Source organism: Acanthopagrus latus, chromosome 9 (genome assembly GCF_904848185.1).
Source record: "Acanthopagrus latus isolate v.2019 chromosome 9, fAcaLat1.1, whole genome shotgun sequence".
Lineage (NCBI taxonomy): Eukaryota > Metazoa > Chordata > Actinopteri > Spariformes > Sparidae > Acanthopagrus > Acanthopagrus latus.
Genome location: NC_051047.1, coordinates 12,268,041 through 12,294,091, shown reverse-complemented (window position 1 = coordinate 12,294,091; position 26,051 = coordinate 12,268,041). Strand labels below are relative to the sequence as shown.

The following is a 26,051-nucleotide window of genomic DNA, read 5'->3' as shown; positions in this document are numbered from 1 at the left end:
GGCTTTGGACAGATTCATTTATGTTTTCTATATGTGGCGGACCATGTCACCTTTCTAGCTTCAAACAGTGTTCTGTGGAGCCTCTGAGAATGGCTTCAGTTCTATTTTCAAGTTCTATATTCACATTCATATTCGTTTCAAAGTAATGCTTCTAAGTTTGTTTTACTGCCTCATTAATACTGTAAATATCAAAATATGGAGTTTGTGTTTCTTCTCCAAAAGTACATAGTGCCCGTTTAAGGCATAAATGCACTTGGTGTAGTTGTATGCATGAATTAACAAAGAGTATTTTGAAGAATCAAGCCATATATCAGTGGTTAATGAGATCTGTGTTATTGTGATCAATGGACATCCTGATGACTGATATGTCTTTATCTCTTGATATTCCACAATATAGGCCTGTTAATCAAGATTCATCACAATGAAAATGAATTTGACTAAGTGATTTGTAAGAATAGAATAAATGGCTCATAGATTGTAGCTGGCTGAATAAAATATCTACACCAGGGCTGCACAAAGTGGGGCATGGAACCCAACTGGGTGCCTCTCAACCTTTATTCCATTTTGGCATGGTGGCCAGTGGTGGCACTGCAGCTACAAAATTGCCCTGCAGCCCCCAAAGCATCTTCCCCATAGACCGCCATTATAAAAGAGATATTTGTAAAACTGTAACAGGACGTCAAGAACTGCAAACAAGGTCAATTATGACTCTTTCTATTACACATTTTTCATTCACGTAGGTTTTATGTTTGTAAACTGCATAACCAGGAAGTAAGCCGTACAACTATTTTTGTACATGCGCTCGGTGAGCAGTTCTTACTGATTTGAAGGGCCGCCATCATTCCATCTGCTATCTAATTATTCTCTATACATCAAAGAAACAACATGAAAATCTGGTTGAGCCCAGTTCATTCCTTTTAAAGGTGTTCAGTGGCATTTTGTGGCCAAAATGACTCGACTTCCCAGTTATGAAATCATCCAAATCTTTCCCGTTGCGTCGTCCATCGAGCCTGTGCACCAGAGACTTCCACCGACCGAGCCAGCTAACTTCCCTTTTATCGCCCGGCTAACTTTAATAGAGAAAAATAATTAAATGTGTGGCTCTTTTAATGTTTCAAATGTTAGTGGACCGAATGGCTCAAATTGTGACAGTGAAAGGAGTCGTTTCATGGAGGTTGTGATGGGGAAAATAACATAGCCACCGTTTTACAGACCCTTCTTTCACAATGTTGAGCTAATTAGCTTATGATAGCCAGCTACAACCAAAGACAGTTAGCTAACGGCAGCAGCTGATGGTTACTCCGGTGGTATGCTGCCCCTGACCTTTTGGATTTACTTTTCAATTTCTGGAATATTCCACAAATTACATCGTCTAAAAATGACCAAAAGAAATACTACAGTTGTTAATAAAGCGTTGACACCAACCTGAAAATTCAATTCTGTTGTGAGCTTCAATTATGGACATTGTGTTGTCATACAATTGAAAATAAGTGGCTGATCATGTGTTTTTTTTTTTTTTTTTGGTGGTTTTACAGGCACAAAGCCAGTGAACACTTCCCACACAGAGTTACGTGTCTTGTAAAAAAATGCATGTAGATCAGCCATTAAACCCATCCTAACATAATCTCTCACAGATTATGGTTGCACACGCAGGACACACATACTTTCCTCGGGTCCTCCTCCTCCTCCTCTTCCTCCTCTTCCTCCAGACCTTCTCATTGGCCGGGCGGTGACGGAGGAGGAGGAGGAGGAGGAGAGACGGACGGACGGGCACGAATTCCTCAGCGCTCCTCAGATTTCTTTGCCTTCTCGCGGACCTCCTGCTCGCCTCCGTCCCGACAAACACCCAGACCAGCAGCTCCCCTCCGCCCGGCTCATTGTCCAGCTCTCCTTCCACGAAAATGGTAACGTTGAACCTCTGAAAGTAGCTTTTTTTTTCTCCTGTCTCAAGTTTCCTCCTCCTGCTTGGTGCTGGACGCGTTAAACTCTCACCATCATCCCGTCTCTCTTCGCCAAAGCTTACTTTATTTTTTCTCCTCCTCTGTTTGTCCAGATGTTGTCTAGAAGTGTCGCCGCGCTGCTTCTGCTGGCCGCGGCCGTCTGCAACGCTCAGGTAAGTTTTGGAGCTCCGGAAGCTGAAATCGTATTAGTAAGGGCTTTTTTGTTATTGTTGTTGTTGTTGTTGTGGGTGTTGTTGTCATGTTTGAACATAATTCTGCTTCGCGTGTCTGTGCGAGCTGTGCGCCTGGAGTGACAGGAACACAGCAGCTTTGTTCACAGATGAGGGAGAAGAAAAACATCTGGACAGGGCTGTGAGTCAGTCTGTCGGTGCTGCGCTGGAGAAGCCCAGACATCCATAGCTGTGCTGAGCATATAGCCTGTCACGGTGTTTGTTTTCTTAAGAAGAGCCAATTATGCCCTTTTTATTGTTGGCACTCTGCGTAATTATGAGCTTCATTGTTGAGACAATCCGGCTCCCAGTTGAACTAAATTGCCAGTGAGGCAGTTTCTGTCTTTAGGGACTGTTCATGATCCTCTTAAAATGATTGCACATGTAATGCAGCTTGATGTGTTTCATGGTAGGCACACACTTCCTGTTGGACCACACACACACACACACACACACACACACACACACACACACACACACACACACACACACACACACAGAAATACTCCTCCTGGTCTTTATTCTGTGCAGCAGCGAGGACCAGAGTGGCACAAGAGTGACAGACAGCTGTGAAAAGAAAAGAAGGGAGGGCAAGTGTTTGTCTCACAAAGCGCCGCTCGGTTTGTCTGATGGCCCCTCATCATCAGTCCTGCCAGGATGCTTCGGGTGCCACTGGCAGCTGCTCTAATGGCGTACAAACACTGTTGTTTGGGTGGTCAGTGAGGGGAGCATGTGTGTTTGTCTTTGTGCTTGGGGGTGGGGGGGCTGTGAGAATGCTCACCTTATGGGTCTTGCACCGCACCGCTAAGTAGTCCAGCCTCTGAACAAACACAGGGATAATGCGCTGTTAGATTGGGGGGGGTGACGATGACCACCCTCAGTCTTATCTTCTAACTCTGGGTGAGGAAGTTTTCAAACTGCTCCTTTTAAAGGGACAGTTCACCCCAAAATGATGAAATACATATGTCTCCTCTCACCTGTAGTGCTGTTCATACATCTAGATTGTTTTGGTGTGAGTTGCAGCGTTTTGGAGGTGTCCGCTCTTCTCTCTAATATAATAGAGATGGGGGAAAAATTGTTTTAAAACTCAACAGCAGCGTTTCTTCCCGGAAATAACGACCCGGGTTACTAGGACAATCCGCAGACCTTGTTGCGAGTGGTTTCATGTAGGGACAATTTTCTTCTTTACAAAACTGCACGGACGAGAAGATCACATCCATCTACTCATGGACGAGAGATTTATTGCAGGGTGCTGACATTAGTTGCGTCCCCCTTGGCTGAGCTGTAATGTTAGCTAGCCTGTAGCCGTGAGTGGATGCACACTTTCTTCTGCGCAGTGATACAGTTCAGTAGAGACATAACAGTTCCTACGTGAGACTGTTCACAGCAAGGTGTGTAGATTAGTAACCAGGTCATGATATCTGTAAAGAGATAATGCTTTGAGCACTACAAGCTGAGTGCCATGTAGTTCAGTTACATTAGAGATGAAGCCGACATCCTCTGGTGCTACATGGAGGAATCCCCCAAATGCTTTTTTGAAAATGAAATAAGTTCATTTAAAAACAATTTCAAATTAATGTAATGCAACTCTTAAAATGGAAATAATGTCTGTCCAGTAGTGTTTTTGTTCAAGCCTGCTATAGAGTCACATTCATGCGTGTCACACGGGCATACGTCATCCGTGATTAGCTGTGAGCTAAACTCACAGCAAAACTGTGATGGCAAGATTATAACCGGGGGGATAACGGGAGGGTTCAAAAACACTGTAAACATGGCTCCAGACTTGAACTATCAGGAAGAGAAGCACTGAGGAGGATGGGGATATTTCAAACAGCCATGTTGAAACCGAAATTAAAGGCGGAGTGTACCGAGCATGAGTGCATTATCCACAGCAGCTGCTAACGTTTGCAGCAAACAACACAAAAGAATGAGATAAATAAAGTCGGGCTGCCGTCATGGTACTCAGAGAGCCTAATATCGTTGGAGTCGGTACAGCATGAAGGAAAGTTTGAGACAAACTGATCTGGACAGATAACTAGCACTGCAGTTACAAGGCGAAATATTTTCTTTTCATTTTGGAGTGGACTGTTCCTTTAAAAAACTTGAGACACACACACACACACACACACACACACACACACACACACACACACACACACACACACACCAGGTGTTGGTTGATGACCTTGCGCTCTCACCGGACACAGCTGTTGAACACCTGGCTTTGTGTTGACTCCTCTGTTGACCTGCCTAACACTTGCAGGCTGAAGTAATGGCTGCGGCCTAATTAGAGGATAGATTCTTTCAAACGGTACGGCAAATACAAAACACAAGATGAAACCACGCCTCTGCTGCCTGGTCTATCTTTATAGCTTCACGCAGATGGCCATTAGTACCTCAACTGTCCCAACATTACTCACATAGGCCCCCTCCCCGCTGACCTTGCTCGGCTGTCCCCTGCCTTAGCCCTCTGGCTGGAAAATGTGTCATTGTGTGCGCCGTTATTAGATTCACGGCCGTGATCTGGGAGGTATGGCTCGGTGGAGACAGAGCACACAGTGGAGTCTGTTGCGTGTACCCACCGAGTTAATGGGGAGGCATTAGAAAGACATCTATTCTCCAAAGGTAATTGCCCTGATAATATATGGCCAGTTGACTGGCCGTGGGAAGGGCCTGATCTGGCATTCCAGTGTGCCGTCTGAAGGAGGTCAACAAGTTGGAGCGAAGCTATTGCAGAAGAGGACCTGATCAGCCTCCAGGGTGTGTGTTTAGATTTTCAGGAAAAGAGCAGCCAAGACAAATTAAACGCAGGACTCTTAGTGTGTGTGAACTGGTGTGTTTATTTTCTGGCATGAGTGTAGGGTAGTAAAGCCTGGACACTAAGTCCTGATTTATGACAAAGGACGGTGCCCGTGTGCCTCCCGAGGTGAGAAATGGCCGCGTTTGAAGACAAGCCTGGTGTGGCTGCAGGGTGGCCGGGGCCGGGGCTCTGCTGGAAACGAGATAAGCATCTTGTGAGTAAAATGTTGGAGCCTTGACTCAAACGCACAGGGGGCTCGGTATGCAAAGGAGGTCGAGTTTCTGGCGTAGTGAAAGTCATAAGAGTTTGCAGCCTCAGGGGACACGTACGCACACTCATGCATATGGACAGAGAGAGAGAGAGAGAGAGAGAGAGATTGAGAGGGGATGTTTATATTTCTGTTTATATGGCATCCTGTGTTATTGTGTTATTGTGCAAGACTCATGGCGACAGGGTGGAATGACACAGTGGTTAATTTGGTTATCTGCGCCAGCTCTGGATCTGGAAAAATGCAGACGTCAAGAGGAAGATGGTCCAACAAGGCAACCGGAAGAGCCAGTCAAAGAGTTGAGAGGTTGAAGAAGAAGAAGAAGAAGAAGAAGAAGAAGAAGAAGAAGAAGAAGAAGAAGAAGAAGAAGAAGAAGAAGAAGAGGGAGAAGCAGGAGGAGAAGAAGGAGAAGAAGACTCTGGTCCCCCTGATGCCCTGGATCTGGAGCAGGCTCTGATTGAGCCTCTCAGGCACCCTGCCAATGTTGCCATGTTGATGCCTGTTCTCTCTCATCCAAGGTGGGCTAAAAATATCTGCCCAGGTGTAGGGAACACGAGCATGAGGGGACGCTGTGTCCTCTGCCTGTATCAGCCTGCTCTAATTACTGTAGCCCGACATCCAGTCATGGACACTGCGCGGGGACTGTGGAAGGACGGCGAGATAGAGTGATGTAAAGCAGAGAGGAGACGGAGCCACAGTCATGCAATTATAGCAGGGGGGGAGATTGTGGGTGAGGTAAGACTTGGCGGTGTAGTGAGGGGGTTGAGAGGAAGAAACGGGGTGGGGGGTGTGTGTGTGCCGTGTTTCATGTCCCTGCAGTGTGTTCTCTTCACTCTTGGCTTGGCTTAAAAGGAGTCCTCATTTAGCTTACCAGCTGTATCTTATCATTACCGGCACTGTGCACTCAAAGGCGCTGCACACATGAATTAACACGGGCGCACAAAGACAAAGAGCAGCACGACTCAAAGGGCTTGCGAGCAAGAGATAATGAATATGTAAAACGCCGACTTACTCATGCATGCTAAACGTTAAAGGTATGTATAGGTGGCGAGGCACAAATAAGTTCACTCGGGGAACAGACTCGGTGATGCCATCAGTTTCCCCTTTAGTTTTATGCTTTTGAGCTAGTCAGAAGCGCTGAATCAACATCATTAGCCCGACATGTTAAAAAGAAGTGTTTGAATTTCAAAGACTCTTTCAAGGAAGTTAATTTACAAAAAACAACCTAACACGACCGGTTTAATTTCCATCAGAGACGCTCCTGTGTAGGAGACGCACCTTGAGATCAGGCCTTGTGTCTAAAACACCGTGTGCTGTCGGATGAGTGATTAACTGGCTGCCATCGTTCTCTCCAGGTGCCATTGTTGAATTCTTTCACCATTAACCAGAAGCCTTGACAACTGCTGCAGCTTAAAAGTGGCTCATTTACTCAGTTTTAACTCTAAAGTGGTTGAACCTATTGAAAGGGCTTGTGACGTGTTAAAAGCCGAAAAAAAAAGCTGACATCGACATCCGTAGATCTTCAATAGATGTAGTGGGGAAAGTAGAAAGCAGCATGAAGTACAGTACTTGTGTTATGACACCAATGAACTGATTAAATGTAGGTTTTGGAGAACATTTTCTGTCATTCTCTGACATTTTATAGAACAATCAAAGGTCCAGTGTGTAGGATTCAGGAAAATTGATTTGCACAAATGCAATATCAAACAATCAAACGTAAGGAATTTTTCTTTCTTTCTTTCTTTCTGAACATGCTCAAAATTCAAATGTGGTGGAACTTTTCACAATGGGCGTGGCCACATTGTACACTGGCGCCCCCTAAAATGCAGTCCCTACTTTCACCTACAGGTATAAAAATTGGTGCCATGGCCTAAACCCAAAAGGCAGTCGACCATTTTGAATTCAGCTCTCAGACTCCTCCTACAGCTTTAATGGACTTCAGATTTTCATATTCATAATTATGTGTTCGTTAGTGTAGAATTACTAAGATGAGGGCCAGTGACACAGTCGTGTACTCCCTTCTCTCTTTCAGACTTTTAAATGAAAAGATGCTTGAATGGAGATGCAAAAGTATTCAGGCGCTAACGTCTTTAACACTGTCAAGGGCGGGGAGGAAATTAGCGTGTCCACCCGCGTATCAACTTTCTGTCACTGCTGATTGGAGCTGGAGCCGATAAAGACAAGTGACTACGGCAGAGTCATTCGTGGACAAATCAAACGCTGGTTCTCAAGTGGCACTTTCACGTTTTTAGCGGCCCCGACAACAGCAAAAGATTGATAGTGCAATAGTCACAGGTGAACAGCGCACCCTTTTATGTGTGGCACGGACCGATCCTTGTCCAAGACCTGTGTCTTGCGTGCATGACTTGAAACAGAGACGTGCAGGTCAACGGGTTCGTGGATCACCAGGTCAGACTGCTGTCGAGGAAAACATCCTCCGACACAGATCCTCCGGGACGCGTGAATCTGCTCGCCACATTTATTAAACATGCTTTCATCGTCAAACTGTTTTATTCATTCTGTTTCCTTCTTGACCTTTGAGAACAGTATATGTAACACCATTGTCTGAGCTCAAAGATAAACTCACTGACCTTTCTGAGCGTTCTCCTGCGTATCATCGTCTTCTTTTTAGCAAAGGGAGCTGGATCAGGTGAGGCTGTGTTTTTGTTTTATGTCACTGCTTCAGTGTGCACTGAGGGGGGGTGAAAAAGTGTACAAGAAAAAGATGAAAAGAAAAACCCAACATCCTAGACCCAAATACAAAGCAGAGGAAGAGAATAGACGATTTGACAGTTGCGATCAACCGTTACGATCAATAGAAACAGAAAAGAATGAGCGTTTTTCATTATTGATGAATCTGCAGAATAGTTTTTTTGATTAAGCAATTCATCTTTCTCTCTGTAAATGTGAAAAGAAATTGTCGAAATACAAAAATGACCATTATCTGCCAGAGCCCAAGGCTGCATCTTCAAATAGCTCATCAAGAGCAACAAGTCTCCTTGCTTGAAAATCTGGAACAAGAAAATGATTGCTTGAAATACAATCATCGCAATAGTTGAACCTGCATTTGCAGGGTTTTTTTTAACCAACTTCGAGGGAAAATAACACACAGAGGTGCCAAGTTAGGGCTTATCAGACCTGGTCTATGTCCCAGATTAAGCTGTAGGGGTCTCCGTCTGACATGATAGAAGTTGATGTCTGTCCTGCAATTTGTAAATGAGCCTTTTTTCCTTCTACAAGCGTGTTCCAGCCATTAGCCCCGATACTGGCCTCAAAGAGGGAGCAGAGAGGAGGGCAAGGAATCTACTCACTCCCCTGGCTGGAGCCTAACATGGGCCCACCCTCCCTTCCTCTTTTCCTCGCTCCCTCCCTCCCTCCCTCTTTTCCTGGCAGTGGAAAAAAATGCCCCAGAACAGACAAGGGGTGGGAGGGAAAGGGGAGAAAGGTGTCAAAGTGGACAGAGCGAAAAAGGAGAGCGAATGGTTTGAGGAAAAGCGTTGGATTGAGAGTGAGAGAAAGACGGACATTTATGTCGTAATAGATGACAGAATCTGTGCTTTTTACAGAAAAAGATGACAAGAGTGACGTGGGGAGTAGAGGGCGGGATAAAAAGTGGGATACTCGTGTTTGGTGGAGGGGACAGGGGACACTTTTGTCTCGGTGCGTCGACTGGGTGCACAAGGGAGAGGAGGGTGGTGCTGTGTTTATAGGATTTTATGTTCTCCGGTGACGTTTTAACTGCTAGCAGATGTGGCTCTGCCCAGACCGTGACTTATTTCCTGCTTTTCTTTAGCCTCTTGTTCCCTTTCTCCCTCTCAACTTTCTCTGTGTTTTTCCCTCTCTTCCTTCCTTTCGTTCAGGCTCTTTCTGTCTGTCCGTCTCCCTTTTTGTTCCTCCACTCTTCCTCGCGTTTCTTCCAGGGTGTTGTTGTTACATTTCAGCTCTCGAACAACAGGGCCTGGTGGGTGTAAAATAAGTGGCTTCAGACCGGGGTGACATCATCCCGTCCGTTGGTGCATTCCTTTCGCACTGAATAAGAAACAAGAGCAGAGCGAGGAAGAACAGGCAGATCTGATTAAGCCGGTCCTTAGTGAGGGTCCCTTTTAGTCTCCGCAGGTTTTGAATCTCAGACCTGGCCCCTCAGAGAGCGATTTGAGACCACCCGCAGAGCTCTTATCTTTATAACCCGCTCAAATTAGTCCTGCTTTGGCCTCGTTATTCCGAGGACACATCCCGCCAGTTCCACCATCAGCTCGTTCACATATCAGTCCATGAACTAACCGGGCGTCTCAGCACACAGGGAGCATGTCATTTTAGTGATTCGCTGTGTGTTTTTTTTCTCAGCGGAGACTTGACTCGTCTGATCTCGAGAGGCGAGAGAAAAAAAATGAGACTGAACCTGATTCCGTATGTATGAAGATACAGCTGAATAGATTGAGAGAGAAGAAAAAGAATGGAGGCACTTTAATTATTGAGGGGCGAAATTCTACAGCCCTCTGTGGTGGTTCAAAGCCGGAGCCCATGATGGGCTGTTATGTTTCTCCCCCCGTGAAATAAATTCCTTAAAGGAGGAAACTGGTTCGTAGTTAGTGTTCATTGTGCGGGGTAGGAGTGGTTCTTCTTTGGCTGTGCTCCGCTTCTCCTCGGGTTAGGCCTGGTTTAAGGCGAAAGAGACACGGGATGGAGGTCTTTGTGGACAGAAGGAGGCGAGCTGTTCAGTTTGAGTCCTCCCTGTCCCCCTTCGATCCTGGCGGCGAGCCCACATTTCATGAAAGCTGATGGGCTTTGGACAATCCAGAGCTGGAGAGACAACACAGAGGGAGAGAGGGGACATGCCGGAGAGGGGGGGGGGGGGGGGGAGCAGGGGCACCTCTCGGACCAAAAAACTGAGGAGATTTTGGCTCAAGACGAACTCTGTGGGACCCCAGCTGAGGCACAACACAGCTCAGGAATGTAACCCCCCCCCCACCACCGCCTCCCGACTCTGGCTCCTGTCTACATCCCTCACCTTCACCTCTTTTCCTTCTCTGTGATTTTTTTTTTTTTTTTACCTTCGTTGTAATTAGAAACAAGCTTGAAAAAGCTTTTCATTATGAGGTTGATGAGGGTGAAGTCGCCTTGCTGTGCGCACATTTGTCCGTCCATCTGGCAGTCTGAGATTCTCTGTAGAGAAGAACGTGGTGGTAGGGATTGGGCTAGCAGTAGGTAAGAAACCAATATTGGTGTTCTGCTTTTAGTAACATGACATTTCTAACACGTGAATCCTTTAAAATAACAGTTACTGGTTGTTTTTACATGTACAACATGCAGAAACTGCACACAACTCACAATAACTGTTCGAACATTTTCAGGAGCGATCGCACCGAGAGTTTGGAGAGGAAACTGGCCCCTTTAGTATCTGAATGCTAAAGAGGAAGCTACAGGCCAGGGAGTTTAGCTTAAAGTAAAATACTTGTCTTGTCTTTTCTTTTCTTTGACTTTTCTTAAACCCTCAACTTGTCTTTTTTGGTACAGGGCCAGAGTTTTTCCTGTCTTCATGCTGGATTTACCACACAAACACAAGCGTGGGATTGATCTTCCTCTCACTCTCTGTGAGAAAAATGCCTAACTGTTCCTTTTAATGCCTTCACATGTACATCATGTCCTAGTAGTCGAAAAGACAACCATATGCAAGATATTTTTATTATTAAAATTCTGTTTTTAGGTGTTGCTGGTTATAAAAGGTGGCTAAAATAGTCTCTAAATGGAGACAGATTGATGCCTTCAGGACACAGCTGGGAGCTGTAATGCCTGCCTCGACTTCAGTGCTTCGTCTGTTCATGTCAGCGTCATTGTTAACGTTCCCTAATGTGTTCTGAAATATAATTTCTTTGATGAATAACTATGATTTTTGTGGGGGGGGGGGGGTATTGCCGAATAAGACAGCAGTTTTTAATTCTCGTGCTCCATTACCCCTTTTGTTTTCCTCGATTCGATAGTCATCATTTTTCCAGCAAATTAAAACACGATTAACTGCATCCATTCAGATTGTTGTTTTTAATCAGCTTTTTTTTTTCTCTTTGTTTTGTCACAGTTTGTGCTGCGACAAACAAATCTGAGGAAAGATCAGGTCTGAGAATGAAACCATGCTTTTTAAAAAAAAAAAAAAAAAAAAAAATTAAATGGGTGGCATGAAGACATTTATACTGGTGACCAGAAGGAGCAGAAACATCATTATTCGTAGCCTTCGGAGATAATTTAGATTTGATATTTCAAGTTGTCAAACAGCATAATATTTTTCTCCGAAAAACATTCACCAGACTTACTGTGCCTCGAGGGCAAAGAGGGAAACGACTCTGAGGTGGCCGTTCACGGGATAAAGCTGGCGACACCCTATAAATCCAACATCACATCCTGACATCCTTATTGAGCTTATGCTGATGTAACACGTGCTGAATCCCATTTCACTGTTTTGAAATGCAGAACAATTGAACAGCACCATAAAGCACAACCTCTATAGTGAGCATAGCACTGAATCTCTCAAGAAACAGCTCAATACGAGAAGGATTTAATGCCAGCTTGTCGTATCGGGCTGCATTAAGTGGAACTCTGCGTGCCAGATAAACAAATCGTGCTGATTCAACCGATAGCTTTGTGCAAATCATTAACGGAAAGGTTAAATTTAGCAATTAACACATACATTTTTTTTTTTCAAGTAACCTCCATTATGCCGTTTGTCGCCGTGGGCATATCCAGGACAGGGGTGTTTACAGCCCCCCGAATCAATGTTTTCTATGCTAATGAGGGGGCAGGGTGCATTGTGAGAGGATTCGCGGTGGCTGTAAAGTGACACCCACAGGAGAGAAGCATCGATTGGCCTCCTAGATCAATGGAGCATCGCCGAGACATTCACACAAACTCTCATACACATACACACACGGATACACACATTCAAACACACGCATGCGTCAAACATGCGGCCGGAGCCGGATAGGATCCATTACTCATACCGCTGTGCGTATCGACAGATGCAGAAAGACATGCAAAGACACGGCCTTAATGTGTCTTTCATGTGTTAGTGGGTGCAGATTCAGCCGCGTCGCTGTCGTGGCGCCTGCGCCCTCGACGGCGGCGGAAGTTGAAAGAGACTTCTCCATGTGTGAGGCGAGAATACGTTGCCCTTTCTGCTCCTCTCTGCCTCAGCATGGAGCCATTCAACACGTAGCAGGGGAGAAATTGACTTCACAACACCGCACCTCGCCTTGTGCCTCTGCCATCTACCTGTTCTTTAATAGTCTGACTCCCTTGCACAGCTTCCCCCTCTCATCCTTTCCCCTCCTCCGTCTTCCATCAAGCTCCGCATAGCTGGTCTCGGCTCACTGGCACGTCTCTCGCAGCCCGTAAAAGGGCATGGCACTGGGAATAAGACAAAAGACAGAGAGAATTACAGCCGTGCAGAAATTAAAGCACACCAGACTTGAAGATGAGAACTGCGCTCTGGAGGCTTTAAGAAATATCAGTCAAATCTCTTAATCTCCTGAAAAACCTTCGTATGATTTAACCTCCTGACAAAAAGACTGGGACGGGGAAAAAAAATGGGAGAGCAAAGAGGGCTGGAGTCGAGGAAAAATGAACTGCGAGGAGCGTATGTGCAATCAGTTTTATGCTTGAGGCAGTGCTGTATGACGGGGCTCTGTTTAGTCAGTTGTGATTCACCAGTCACTTATCTGCGCTCTGGCTCCTGTGATTGTTTTTGAACGGGGGAGAAGGGAAATGAGGCAGCGTTTGTCTGCTGCGATGAAATATTGATATCGTTTAAGTAGGACACCCACAGTGGGTGTGTTTGTGTTTGTTTGTGCCGAGTCCATTTGTACATTTAACGTCTGCGGCGATGGTGATTTGGTTAATGGGTGTGTTTACATGCACTCAAGTGTGCCAGTCAGGATCCCAGCTGTGTGTTTTTTGCATGTTAACATCAAGGCATGAAACCGGTTTGAGATGGGAGGCTCGATACCAGTAATGACTGTGTAGTGTTTATGAAGTTAGCTTAGCTGAGCATTGTGACTAAAAGTGGGGAAACAGCTTTTTAGAAAGCAGATTAACACTTTTGGCGAAGTTGGACGTCGCTGAGAGGTCACCAGGCACGTGATGATGTTGAATGTCCCCGACAACCTCCGTAGTCTCATTCTGCGCAGCTGCAACTATTAAGATATGTTCTTACCTCACATGTGGGATGATGATTGAGATCCCGATATCATTTCCGAGCAGACCGCCAACCCCTACTTACTAGCCGACATGTCCGTCTGCAGCAGTAGCAAAGAATTAATGTCTGCAAATATGTCAGCCAAATGACTGGTGAAGCTCTTGGAATGAGAGGAAAGAGTGCAAAGTTAGATAACCACAAACCAGGATACAGCTGGATTTAAATGTATACAGGAGGATTTATAACCAGTTTTCTATAGGCTCCATACAACCAAACACCAAAATCCGATTGAAGATCAAAACCAGGTTAAAACTCAAAACCAGAACTTGAGCATAACTGTAAACCGATTGTGCGTGTAATGAGACGTGTCTGCCCACTCCGCGATGGCTGCACGCAAGACATGATTTATGACCACATCAAGGCAGCCTCCCTCCCCCGGTGTGACGAAGGTTGTTTGGGTGACATTACAGTGGCTTTGTCCGGTGTTGTTGTTTTTTTTTTTTTGTTTTTTTTCCCCTCTGTGTCAATCATAAAAACTGAACAACAGGCTCTGCTGTGATCTCATTATGGGGCTTGGTTCCACTTGCCTCTCTTGATTGACACTTCTGTGATCTTGCCACAACAGGAGCTTGTACATGCTCTCACCATAGCAACAATCCACTTGAATCAGCTGAAAAAAAAAAAGAAAAAACGAGCCCTGTGCCTCTGTGTTCATTAGCTAAATGTCAGGAATCCTCTGCTGGTTGTGCTCTGAGAGAAGAGGTGGACAGACAGAGCTCTGTGTTTATACCAGTTTCATTTAAGCAGCCCATCCATTATTCATGTTCTCATTGAAGGTTTCTACAGGTTTCAACAGGCTTCCAGCACAACTGTGTCTAAAAAAAAAAAAAAAAAAGGAATTGTCCAACATGCTCAAAGCCACGGGGATTGCTTTGAAGATTTTGCCGTGACCTCAGCTTTGGAGTGCAAGTGTGTGTGTGTGTGTGTGTGTGTGTGTTTTCAATCGTGCATAGAAATGAACCAAAACCCTACGATCCCTCTCCTCGCACCGCTTTGAGGTTAAAAGCTGCACCACTGCGATCGCACGCATGTGACTGCCCCCCCCCCCCCCAGCCCGCCTCCCCGCATCCATCTTGTTATATTCTATGATTAGTTAGCTTACGAGAGTTCGGTCACGAGAATCCTGCTTCGTTTTAACCTACATACCAGAACCTGTGCTCACAAACACACGCGCAGGGGGCTTGGGAGCCAGCTCACATGCGCTCGTTTGCAGAAGGCCAACTTTCTGTCTCGCTCTTACAGGAAACAGCGGTTTAAAGGAGGAGGGGGGTGGGGAGTCTGGAGAGGCAGGGAGGAGAAAAGATTTCTCAGAGCATGGGAATGGGCCCAAAGGAAAACACAGCTCAGACTCCAGATGTGGAAACACCCTGTATACTCACACACACACACACATATACACAGACACACAGATAGGAGGAAAGGAGGAGGTAATGAGGGTCATAAAGCAGCTCTTGGAGCTCCGCTTGGCGTCCTGTGATTGGCTGGTTCGTAGCTCCAGTGAACTCATCCTTTTCTTTTTCTTTTCTTTTTTCTGGCGAGCCTGCCGGCAATCTCCTTTAAACAAACAAACAAAAGATAAAGACACAAAGGCATGAAAGTGTCAACAAGAGAAAATGAGACTGACTGAATCCGCGAGGAGAGAAACTTGAACTGACACAGAAACGACGGAAAACATCGGATTTTAATGAAGGGGGATTTTTGAGCTTACAGTTTGGTTGGCATCCAGCAACGTCTTATCCTGCTCGCCTGTACGGTCCTGACTTCACCCTTTGTTCCCTCAGCACTCATAATTCGCACGCATAACGCTGTTGTAAACACCACAGCTGTTGCAATCTGCAGCGCCGCCTTGTTTAATGGACGTTAGAGGCATTAGCTTCACCATTTACATTCCTCTCTAAGTGGAGTGTGGTCAGCTGTCACTCCTTGAGCTGAGTATGGCCATCGTTGGCATGGCAACCGCTAGCAAACGTAAGTGGGTCTACAGGGACCTCAGTTAAAGTGTGGACACGAACACATGTGAAATACGTGCGCTGAGGAGCAGGGATTTGGAAAGCACACGTGTCATTTTTAACAACATAAATGTTGAAAACTGCATCTTGATCCAGAGCTGAAAGCAAATCACAGAGGGATCCTGCTGACTTAGAGGTTGAACAGTTTTAGGAGAATATCAGAGTCACGCTCAGGAGTTCAGGGATTTTAGACGTGAATGAAATGTGAAAAAATTATGGGTCAGAAACGTGACCGCTGCAAACTTGTTTATCATGTTGGTGAGGTAACGCCACCTAAGGGGGACGTCATCAGACCCTGCAGGACGGCTCAGTGTTGATGCGCGAAATTAAAATCTGGTGCGTTCATGAAGTGGTTTATGTTAAACAGGCCACACTTACAGCTGTATTCTGACTTATCTAAACCGGTTTAAGGTTCACTCTGTAGTTTTTTGGGAAGAAGAGAAAGATCTTGATCTTCACTTTGTTTACATGTGGCGGACCCTGCCACCTTTCTAGCTTCAAACAGTGTTCTGGGGACGTGGTTTTCCCCTGAGAACAGCTTGTTTACTCAGTCAGTGGAAAAATTAGTATTTCTGAGTTTTTATTGTTACTTCATTGATATTATACATGTTGCATTCCTGAATTTGAATTTCTTCTTCAAATATTACACAGTGGTGGTGGAAAGGCCGATGACTGAGAAGCAATTTTGTATTTCACAGTTCAGGAGCTCGAAGAGAAAACAACTTCAAATGGAAACACAAACTAGGCCAGTCATTAATCCTTTGCCCTTGGCCCAACTTTCAACTAAATTCCTTTGAAATCTGTGAAGATGTTTTTGAGATAAATTGCGTTACCAACGAACAAAGGTGCTTAACCAGGGCGGCTTTGTTTTGGACGTCATCCAGGGAGAGATTCTCACAGTGAAGAGGAAGCCGTCCCTCTGGAGGTTTTTTTTGAACGACAATCGAGTGTGATTAAAACGTGGTTTAATGTGAATGTAGAATCCCACAGAGAATTCGGTTTTGGCGTGTGCTTTAATATGTGGTTTAACGCCCTTGCGGCGCAGTCAGACGGGCCTGTCGATGAGGTAACAGCGCCGCCATGTGTGTGAAACCTGTAGAGCCCCGGAGCGAACCCAAGTGCCAACAACTCATCTCCTTTCTTTCAGGAGCAGCAGAGCAAGAGCAAAGTGTGTGCCAACGTGTTCTGTGGGGCCGGCAGAGAGTGCGCCGTGAACGAGAAGGGGGAGCCCAGCTGTCTGTGTATAGAGGTGAGTGTCGGCTCCGCGGGGACGAAAGAAGAAGTAGGAATGTGAAGGGGAAAAAAAATGGCCTCTGTGTAGAAATCCCCCCAGTCATTCTTTATTCCTCCTTTCTTTTCAGAGCTGTAAGCCCCACAAGAGGTCAGTGTGTGGCAGCAACGGGAAGACCTACAGGAACCACTGTGAGCTCCACAGAGACGCCTGTCTGACTGGCCTGAAGATCCAGGTGGCCCACGATGGACACTGCCAGGGTACGAGCCGCCGCAACACAGGATGTCGCAATCTGACCACGGGCTATTTTGGTGTCTCAGTAGATGGACTTTGCCTGTTTTTCTCTGAAATGTAGATGTTACAATTGAACTTTCTACCTGGATATTTTTAACATGTTTGCACTGTGATCCTAGTTAAGTTGAAGACTTACGAAACTCTCTGCGCTTACTGTGTCCCTGAAAAACTTTGGCAGAATGAGGTAGAGGTTGAAAATAGCCTTCACCCTTGTTGTGCTACTGCTGTCTGATTGCGATTCCTTACTGAAACTGTGTGATTCAGTGCCGCAGCAATGCAGCCACAACCGACAGCCATGTTTTATTGCCAAGCATATGTGGCTGTTGCTAAGTGATCCAGATTTCTTCTCTCCTGATACTGATTCTGGTACCTTAACTCGGGGTGTCTGCCAATATTGAGCCTGATCCAAAACCAATGCTCTCTTGTTCATTTAAGAAAATAGATTATATTAGTTAACTGCATAGAATTCAACTGAATCACTCTTTATGTTGGGTCATATGAGACCAGGGGCTGCTGCGCTCTAACGCTGATTTTAGCCTGAATTAACGTAACTGAAAGTGAAAAACAATGATTTTTAAGAATGAAATTGACCAAGAACTGTATTAAGTAAGTACATTTACTCAAGTACTATTCAGAACTTTAATCAAATATTTCCATTTTTGTTGAGGAATTTATTGCAGTTTTCACTCCAGTGCACTTATTTGATAATTTTTTTCAGAGTTGTAAAAAGTGCTAAGGAGTCATACTTGAATAAGAGTAAAGACGTTATGTTAAAGAAATACTTTTGTAAAAGTAGGTAAAGAACTCTGAAGGTATTTGAAAGTAGAGGTACTTAAGGCTCAAAACTACAAGTTAAACTGACTGGCTATGAGTCAACAGAGTATTAGATCCAATATTCAGCCTTCTTCTGATTAATTAGTAGCTACTAACTATAGTTATCAAATAAAAGAGGAATCAAAAGTACATTTGCTTCCCAAATATAGTGGAATGGAAGTATGAGGTAGGAGAAACTGGAAATACCCAAGTGAAGTACAAGCACCTGACAAAATACTACAGTAATGTGCTTGATTAAATTACATCACTGCTTTAGTTATTGACTTATTTGTTGACTTTGCAGACTAAATGCTGCAACAGAGTAGTAGAGCATCTAACCAGAGTACCACTACCTCATTATTTTTACCTTTTCTCAAGATAGCTTTTAGTTGGGAGGAGTGGAAGCTCAAATACTATAGACTGTGCTGACCTGGTTATTTCAGCATTGGTCAAATATTGACTGTACTGTAAGCTTTTGAGTTTTTTTATCCCAACATGAAGTTCTACTGACCCTCAGTCGTATTTCATCAGACCGCACTGTGTTAATTTTAAGCTTGAGCATCTTAAAAACTCCCTAAAGTTGGAGGTGTCAAAAAGCATTGTCTGGCTCGCCCGACTGGTGTCACCTGGTTTAAATGCTGATAATCCTCTGGTACAGCTGATCGAGCTGATTAGCAGGTGATCTCTGAACTAGCCCATGGAGCTGATACGCAACGTGACAGAGTTGATGGCCTTGACTTATCTATTAATGCATCTAATATTAGCACCTTATCTAGAGTGAACTTTCACTGCTCACACTCGATGATGTCGCACCCTTTGTGTCCCCGCACAGCTGGACATTGATCCAAGCTGTTGCAGGAAAGGTAGACACAGAACGTGGTTATATCACACCTTCTTCTTGACAGACCTTTGCCCAAGTGTTGAGTGACAGCCAGGTTCATTTCCATCAATCTCGATCAAATCTTTCTCTCTTCTTTATTCACCTATAGAAAAGAAATCAGAGCAGGCTGCTGCCAGCCCAGGTGAGTTTGTGCCGTGTGTGTGTGTGTGTGTGTGTTTGCAGGCTTTGATGTATTTGATTTAAGCTGTATTTCTGAATTTAAATACAGACTTAAAATGTTTTACTGCCATAAGAAAAAACTCCATGGATGAAAATTTAAAAGTGTTACTGACAACATTCAGCCACATCTCCCCTCTACTGTTGCATTCACGTCACAACACCGCTGCTGTTGTTATCATCTGTCCCCTCAAGTGGTTGCCAGTTTTGTTGCCAGTTAAACATTTTTAAGGCTAGGTTAGGGCAACTACCAAGACTCTTGATGCTCACTAAACACACATACCACATGATATCAATTGCGTTTTGCTACTGGCTCACAAAACCCGATGATGAAAATGACTGATTCCCACTTAGGATAATGTTTTTAAGGAAAAATTATTTTTATAAATAATATGACTTGAAATCGTTTAAAGTGAGAGCTAATTATTTAATTAGTCCAAGGTTCACAGATGGGTTAAGTTAAGTGTCTGCAATTGACTGTATTTTATGGTCAGTGGAAGGGACATAATTCACATGGTTATACTGATGTATGCATTCACAAAAGGACAGGGATCAGTTATGAAATACCTTGCAAGATAGAGTGACAGGTTATTAATTAATGCTGTTGACCCTTGGAAATGTTCCCACCCCTGCAGTGGTGTGCTACGCTGCTGACCGCAACGAGCTGAGGAGTCGTGTGATCCAGTGGCTGCAGACCGAGGTCGTCCCAGACGGCTGGTTTGTCAAGGGATCCAACTTCTCTGACATCCTGCACAAGTACTTCAAGGTGGGCTTCTTTCCTTTAAAGACACAATGGACCTGGTTGTCTATTAATGCACACTATTGCTCCGACACCATTCTCTGTACAGAGTACCCCGGTTTATTTATCTGTGTGGGCCTCCTCTAACCACCCTGATCCTTAAAGCCGCCTCAGACCGTGCCTAATTATTCATGTGACAGATCTTTCAAGCGTGTCAGCTGATGGTTATAATTCAGTTTAATGAGGATCTCCGGACCCCTGCCTCGAACGAGATTAAAGCGGAAGACTCGTTTAAACGGCAGTATTTATTTCCCTGGTCTTGCCCTGCACATACTTTATTTATCCTCTCATGAATGTTTTCAGTTCAACTGTCTTCCACAAACACTCCAAACGTTCATTTAATGGCTCTTTAGTCATCTGAAAAGTCCACCACCATTACCGCCACGAGTACAGCCGGTACTCGATGTGCTCGTGTCAAATTGAAATCGCTTATTGACAGACTTAGAGAGGGTTTTGTCATGGCAACCAGTGCTCTCTCTTGGTAACGTTTGTCAGCCCAGACCAACCAGATCAAAAACATATTAATACATTTATTTCATGTAGCGCTCGTCAGGTACACAAAGACACTTTAGAGGTTAGAACAGAAATATAAAAAACAACAGACTAAAAATGTAAAGAAAGAGACTTATATGGTGAGATCTGGTGAGTGTTTCGAAGGTGCTGAGTTCTGTACAGTCTCTGATGTGTTTGGGGATGGTGTTCCAGAGGGAGGGGGCAGCAACTGAGAAGGTTGTGTCGCCACAGGTTCGGTGCTCAGTTCTGATTGGTTCCACTGATTTCTTTCAAAAGTAAGTAATATTTTCACTTATTGATCGTTGTCCCGGTTCCCGCAGTCATATGACAACGGTGATTCTCAGCTGGACTCCTCAGAGCTGCTCAAATTCATCCAGCAGAATGAGTCGGTTGTGGAGCTGCAGTCCTACGCAGACCAGGAGAGCAACAAGCTGCTCAGGTCGGTGTGTTCTTGGTTTTCTATGTAGCAGTAGTAGTAGTTTGTAGCTGTCTGTATTCTTTTTTATTTTGGCACCCTCCAAACTCTGTAGTCTTCTATTTGCTTCTGTGGCAATGCTTGCACATATAGATATCGTATATGTGTGCCACTGTGCTAATTTAAGGTGCACGGAAAAGTCATTGAACCTTATCTACCCAGTGCAAACTTTTCTGAAGGCTTCCAGTGGGAGCCTGCACTGACACGAACAGCTGTGCTCTATGGAATTAGACCTTCTAAATCAATTACCATTTCGACTCTGTGCTTGTTTCCACTGTTGTCACAGCAAATATTTATTCTGTGTTTGCGTGTATGTTTGTGCCTCCCAGGAGCCTGTGCGTCGATGCCCTCATTGAGCTCTCTGATGAGAATGCTGACTGGAAGCTGAGCTTTGATGAGTTCCTCAACTGCCTGAAGCCCGGCTTCAATCCACCAGAGAAGAGTGAGCTTAAAGGAGTAGTTTGCATATGTCATGTGACATTTATAGTATCCAGATGTATTGAAATGAGCTTAGTCAGACAGTCCTGACACACAGTAAACTGTGGAAATGAGCCTCAGTTTGCCGCTCTGCTCTGTGTTGTTTTTTTTTGTGGTGGTCAACTCAGTCTGCTCAGTCATCTGGTGTTGATATATAACTGGGATAAAGTTCATAGGAAGCAGAGAGAAAAATAACATCCACTCTGGAGCACTGAACCCTGCCTTTACCAGACTCAAGGATACACACACACACACAAACACACACACATTTTGGAATTTACACAATGATACAAAGCATGCCCAGTGTGTGCTTGAACACGCACAGAGTCCTCTGCTCATGGAAATCACAACTTTCATGCGTGGACATTTCAAGAGAACGATACACATCTTGAAAGTTATTAAAAAATGTCTCAAATTTATTTACTTATTTTAACATCTAACACACACGCCTCACAAGTTCTGCGCAGCGTGGGTGTTGGCAAATTTTGCTGACTTTGCATCAGTGAGCCGAAACTAGCCGAGGGCACGTGACTTTAAAACTTGAGATACTGGATGAATTATGTGGCATTTTGAAATGCTGACATGAATTGATTACAGTGCAGTGCTGCTTCTATTATCGTTCTGCCACGGTACTTTATCTGCACTCTTGGCTGAAAAAGTTTGTCATGCGTCTTTTCCGCAGAATGTGCCTTGGAGGATGAGACGTATGAGGACGGAGCAGAGACCCAGGTCGAGTGTAACCGCTGTGTGTGTGCATGTGGCAACTGGGTGTGCACTGCAATGACCTGCACTGGTAAGTTCAAGTCGCGGAGATGCTCGATATGCTATTTATTCTTCTTTTTTTCATCATTTTGATTAGCTCACAAATGCCTTGTGAACATTTCGGACTGTTATGTTACCTCTCCAGATAAAACAGCAGCTGTGGATGAGTCAACAGACACCGGGGCAGAGATGACTGAGGAAGAGTGGAACCTCCGTGTGGCTGAGCTCAACAAGCACCAGGTCTGACTTTGCAATCTGAGAAACCCCTGTAAATGACAGAAAAATGTAATGAAGTGACTCATATCAAGACATGGACAAAGTGTTTGTCAAAGCGCCATGTTGCCCACGCCTCATCTGCATCCACTTGGTTATAGGGCCATGCACTTTCACTGACATGAGCCGTAACCCAAGTGCTTGCTCTCAGATTCCTACACAATATAGCCTTGATTACTCGCAGCATTTGGAATCAAACTGCTCAGCCAGCACAAAACAATTCACAGAGGAATTGGTAGGTGTAAATTTTTATGTGACTGTGTACCAACCCAACACGGCTCCGTGAGCCAGCGCATCAGCAGTTTTATGACGCCTGGCTCGAAAAGTGGACCAGTAAATCAAAAGCTGTGAAATAAAGAAATGTTTTCTAAATTAGATCGATAAAACTATGAAATGGGCACGGGTATAAAACAGAGGGGCAGATGGCAGAGAAAAAAGAGCTAAATGATCTCCAACATTTTACTTTTTATTAGAAGCTGTTGAAGGGGAGGGATGCCGTTATGATTTTCTGTGGAAGATAATTGTAAAAAGTTATATAGTTACTGTAGTCATTCCTAAGAGTGATTATCAACCAGCCCGCTATACACTGCTGGAATTAAGAAAGCCAGCATTATCCAGCTGTGTTAAAGGGGAACACCAATTTTACACAATATCTTTTCACAGATCTCCTGCATATGTGAAAAAAAAGCTTTATAAAGTCTGTTGTGGCTCCAAAGGGAGCTTTGCAAAGTTGGATAAATTGATAAAGTAATTTCACTGGAGTCAGCATCAATTGGGACTAAAGAAAAAAAAAAAGGATGTCGATATTTCTGAGTCTGTATTCCCTACTTCCAGTTAAAATTTGTCAAGGTGTATCTGCTCGGGAAAACATGGATGCTGCAAATGGGTTGTTTGAATAGCAAGTCTGTGAACTTTATAATCAGCTCAGCGGCTGATTTAACAGATTAGGGCACTTGAAAATGACAGGAGGATCGGTCCCATTTGGATCGTTGTTCCATTGCACTTTTCCATGTTGGAGGTATCTTTTTTCTGAGTTTCAAAAATGTCTATAAAAGGGTTTGTTGTTTCTGTCAGTTCACGGAGGACACCATGGAATGATTGCTTGTGTGTGTGTGTGTGTGTGTGTGTGTGTGTGTGTGTTTGTGTGTGAGAGAGAGAGAGAGAGCGTGAGGTTCACAAGGTAGAATGGGAGCTCTGGCTTGAGGCCACGGCTGAGTCAGCAAGGTCATGTACTCCAGAAGGGCAGCTTGTAATGCCACTGTAAACAAATGTGGTTGTGTGGGTACAAGTTTGGTGTGACCAGCTGAACACTCTTTTATAGTCATGAGCCTTACTTCAAAATACAGTGTTGCTTTGACAGTGATATGCGTACTTCCAAAAATATTACAAAATGTAAATTGTCTAAAAATGACAAGACCCAGGTGTGATTTCATTTGGTCGCCTGTCAGTGGCATCATATCCCCTTCATTCCCTCTAGTTGCTAAAAATTCCACGGAAACACCGGATGATGTGACTCAACATAATGTTGGTTAAACACGTTGAAAACATTTTGAGTCAAGTCAGACACATTTTTATCAGCAATGGTCAACCACCACCAAAAAGCCCTTGAAAGAGACAACATTACAGAGTGTATAGGTTGACAAGCAGCTCTGATTAATTCAGTGTGAGCATTCATATTAACACGTGTGCCTAAACTTGCGCAACTAGAATTTGTCATGCTCATTTCACCTCCAGCCCTGTTTCAAAAACATTGCAGCATGAGCACACACTGTTTGTAGAGCCGGTACTCGATGTGCTTGTGTCACATAGAAATCACTTATCAACAGAGTTAGAGAGGGTTTTATCATGGCAACCAGTGCTCTCGTGGTAATATTTGTGGTTGTGGCAATGAAAACAGCAGCTCCCATGATCCCACGCTAAGTCTTTGTTGTCAGAGACATCCCCAGGGGCAGAAATGACTGTGGGTGTCACAGTTCTTTGAATCCATGATTTGATTTCACTTTCGATTTCAAGCTCATGATTTGATTTCAATATTAAATTCAAACTTTTTTTTCAGGACTGACAGCTATGCCATTTTTAAAATACCAAGTCTTGATATGTAAACATTAACAGCTCAGTGGTTTCATGCCCTGATATCACTGTGATTTCAGGTGGCTGACTGATATAATGGTTACTGATATATCATAATTGTTGCCCAATATACACTGAAGAATCTCACTGAAATAGATGATTCAATCATTTATACTATTAAATCTCCCTTAAATGTACTGTTTCAGTACACCGGTGTTGAGCTCTGATAGTGATATGTTCCCACATCATTAGCTATTCATTGCATTGAATGATGCGCTAAATGTAATTTTTCTGTTTTTCCTTTGTGTAAATACAGGAAACAGTTGAGAAGATGAAGAGCAGCACAAAGGAGGCCTAAACAAGGACGCAGTGACAGAGAGGATGCACGTCATCACCCTTCCTCCATACTTGATTTACCTGGCGGCCATGTGTTGTTGATGTTAAACTGACTTTTTCATGTTTCTCTGCTATGTTAATTATTATACTTTTTTTTTTTTTACATTGTTTAAGTGTTTGTGTTGATGTTTGTTAGATGCAGGGGCAATCAAAGAGTATCATAGGATTCCCTTATGTTCAGTACTGTCATATTTGATTGTATTGTTGGGCCTCTACACTAGACCTGGGGCTATTTTTACTACAATTCTTATATTTTTACAGTTACTATGAGAAAAAAAAAACTGTCAAGTTGTCACTGTTTTGGAGTATGGAAGTCATTGTTTGAGATGGGTGAGGTTAGGAGCTCAGAGAATCCAGCTGGGGCGTGTGAGTACAGAGAAAGCTCACCACTCGACACCAGGTGCTGCGTGTTTCTCCACATCGTCACAGGTTTTTATGTTCGGGATGTTGGTCAGAGAAGCTGGGACAAGAGCACAAAGCTACAGTGATTTTGTTGCCGTGTAGAACTGCCACAGTAGGCCACTACTTGACCGATGCACTTCTCTTTATTTTTCCCTCGCTTTCTTCGGCTTCAGTTTATCACGAGCCTGAAATTTGTTTATATCTTACCGCTGAAGTAATCATTGTGCTGCAAAAATGTTTGCTTCTATGTACAGTATGTTATTGGCTTGAGTTGGAATTTAATCTTGTTCCCATGTTATGCTCAGGCAAGTCTCTCTGGTGCTTTTTTAATTTCTCCGTCTTACATATCTGAGATGAAGACGTAGCGGTTCCATCTTCTCTCACCCAGGTGAGACCTGATCTGAACACAGCATGGTGAATACTGAAACCAAAGTCTTGATGTTTGAATGAATTGCAAAATCCTCCAGGTAAAACATTACTCTGGACCCAGCAACAACACTATACCTGTGCTTTCAAAATTATCCTAACAGAAGGACTAGCCTCACTGTCAGCTATAGTAGCTTAGACGCATCAATAACTGGGTGCATTTAAACTGAGTGTGTGTGTGTGTATGCTTGATTTTGTGTGTGTGCGCGCTATGAAAGTGTGATGCTGAGAGTAGTTTTGTTTGTTTAATGTGTATTTGTTTAAATCCTGTATCTAGATTGGGAGGTTTGACAATATAAAATCAGTGCCTTAGACCTGCAAAAACTAAAGGTCTCTACCATTGCCTGCTATTATGCCACACGGCATGGGACGAATGAGTGTGCTTTACTGAAGTTTAGCAGTGAGCTAGTGCTTTGTGACTCTATCCCTGATACATGTCTGTGTGAAAGTTGCATTACTAGTTCAAGCAAAATCTTTATACTCCACTAAAAGTGCAGAGACTGTAAGGTATGTTTGCCAATAAAGCCCATACACCACAACACAGCTTTGTCACTTTGTATGTGTGTGTCTGTGC

General features: G+C 44.1%; 1 protein-coding gene across 1 annotated transcript; it reads left to right on the top strand.

The window, feature by feature from the left end:
• The first annotated feature begins 1,733 nt into the window (after positions 1-1,733).
• Positions 1,734-26,018, top strand: LOC119026097 (follistatin-related protein 1-like). Its single transcript, XM_037110207.1, has 11 exons — positions 1,734-1,904; positions 2,054-2,113; positions 16,637-16,738; positions 16,851-16,980; positions 18,817-18,849; positions 19,520-19,650; positions 20,517-20,635; positions 21,001-21,113; positions 21,831-21,941; positions 22,056-22,150; positions 24,570-26,018. Exons 1-11 carry the CDS (start codon positions 1,902-1,904, stop codon positions 24,609-24,611), a joined length of 939 nt encoding a protein of 312 aa, XP_036966102.1. The 5' UTR covers positions 1,734-1,901; the 3' UTR covers positions 24,612-26,018.
• Positions 26,019-26,051: the final 33 nt, after the last annotated feature.

Excerpts from the sequence above, each read along its gene's own strand:
- LOC119026097 (XM_037110207.1), top strand. Across the intron at positions 21,114-21,830 it reads CTTCAATCCACCAGAGAAGA|AATGTGCCTTGGAGGATGAG; the intron begins GTGAGCTTAAAG and ends TCTTTTCCGCAG. Across the intron at positions 22,151-24,569 it reads CTGAGCTCAACAAGCACCAG|GAAACAGTTGAGAAGATGAA; the intron begins GTCTGACTTTGC and ends GTGTAAATACAG.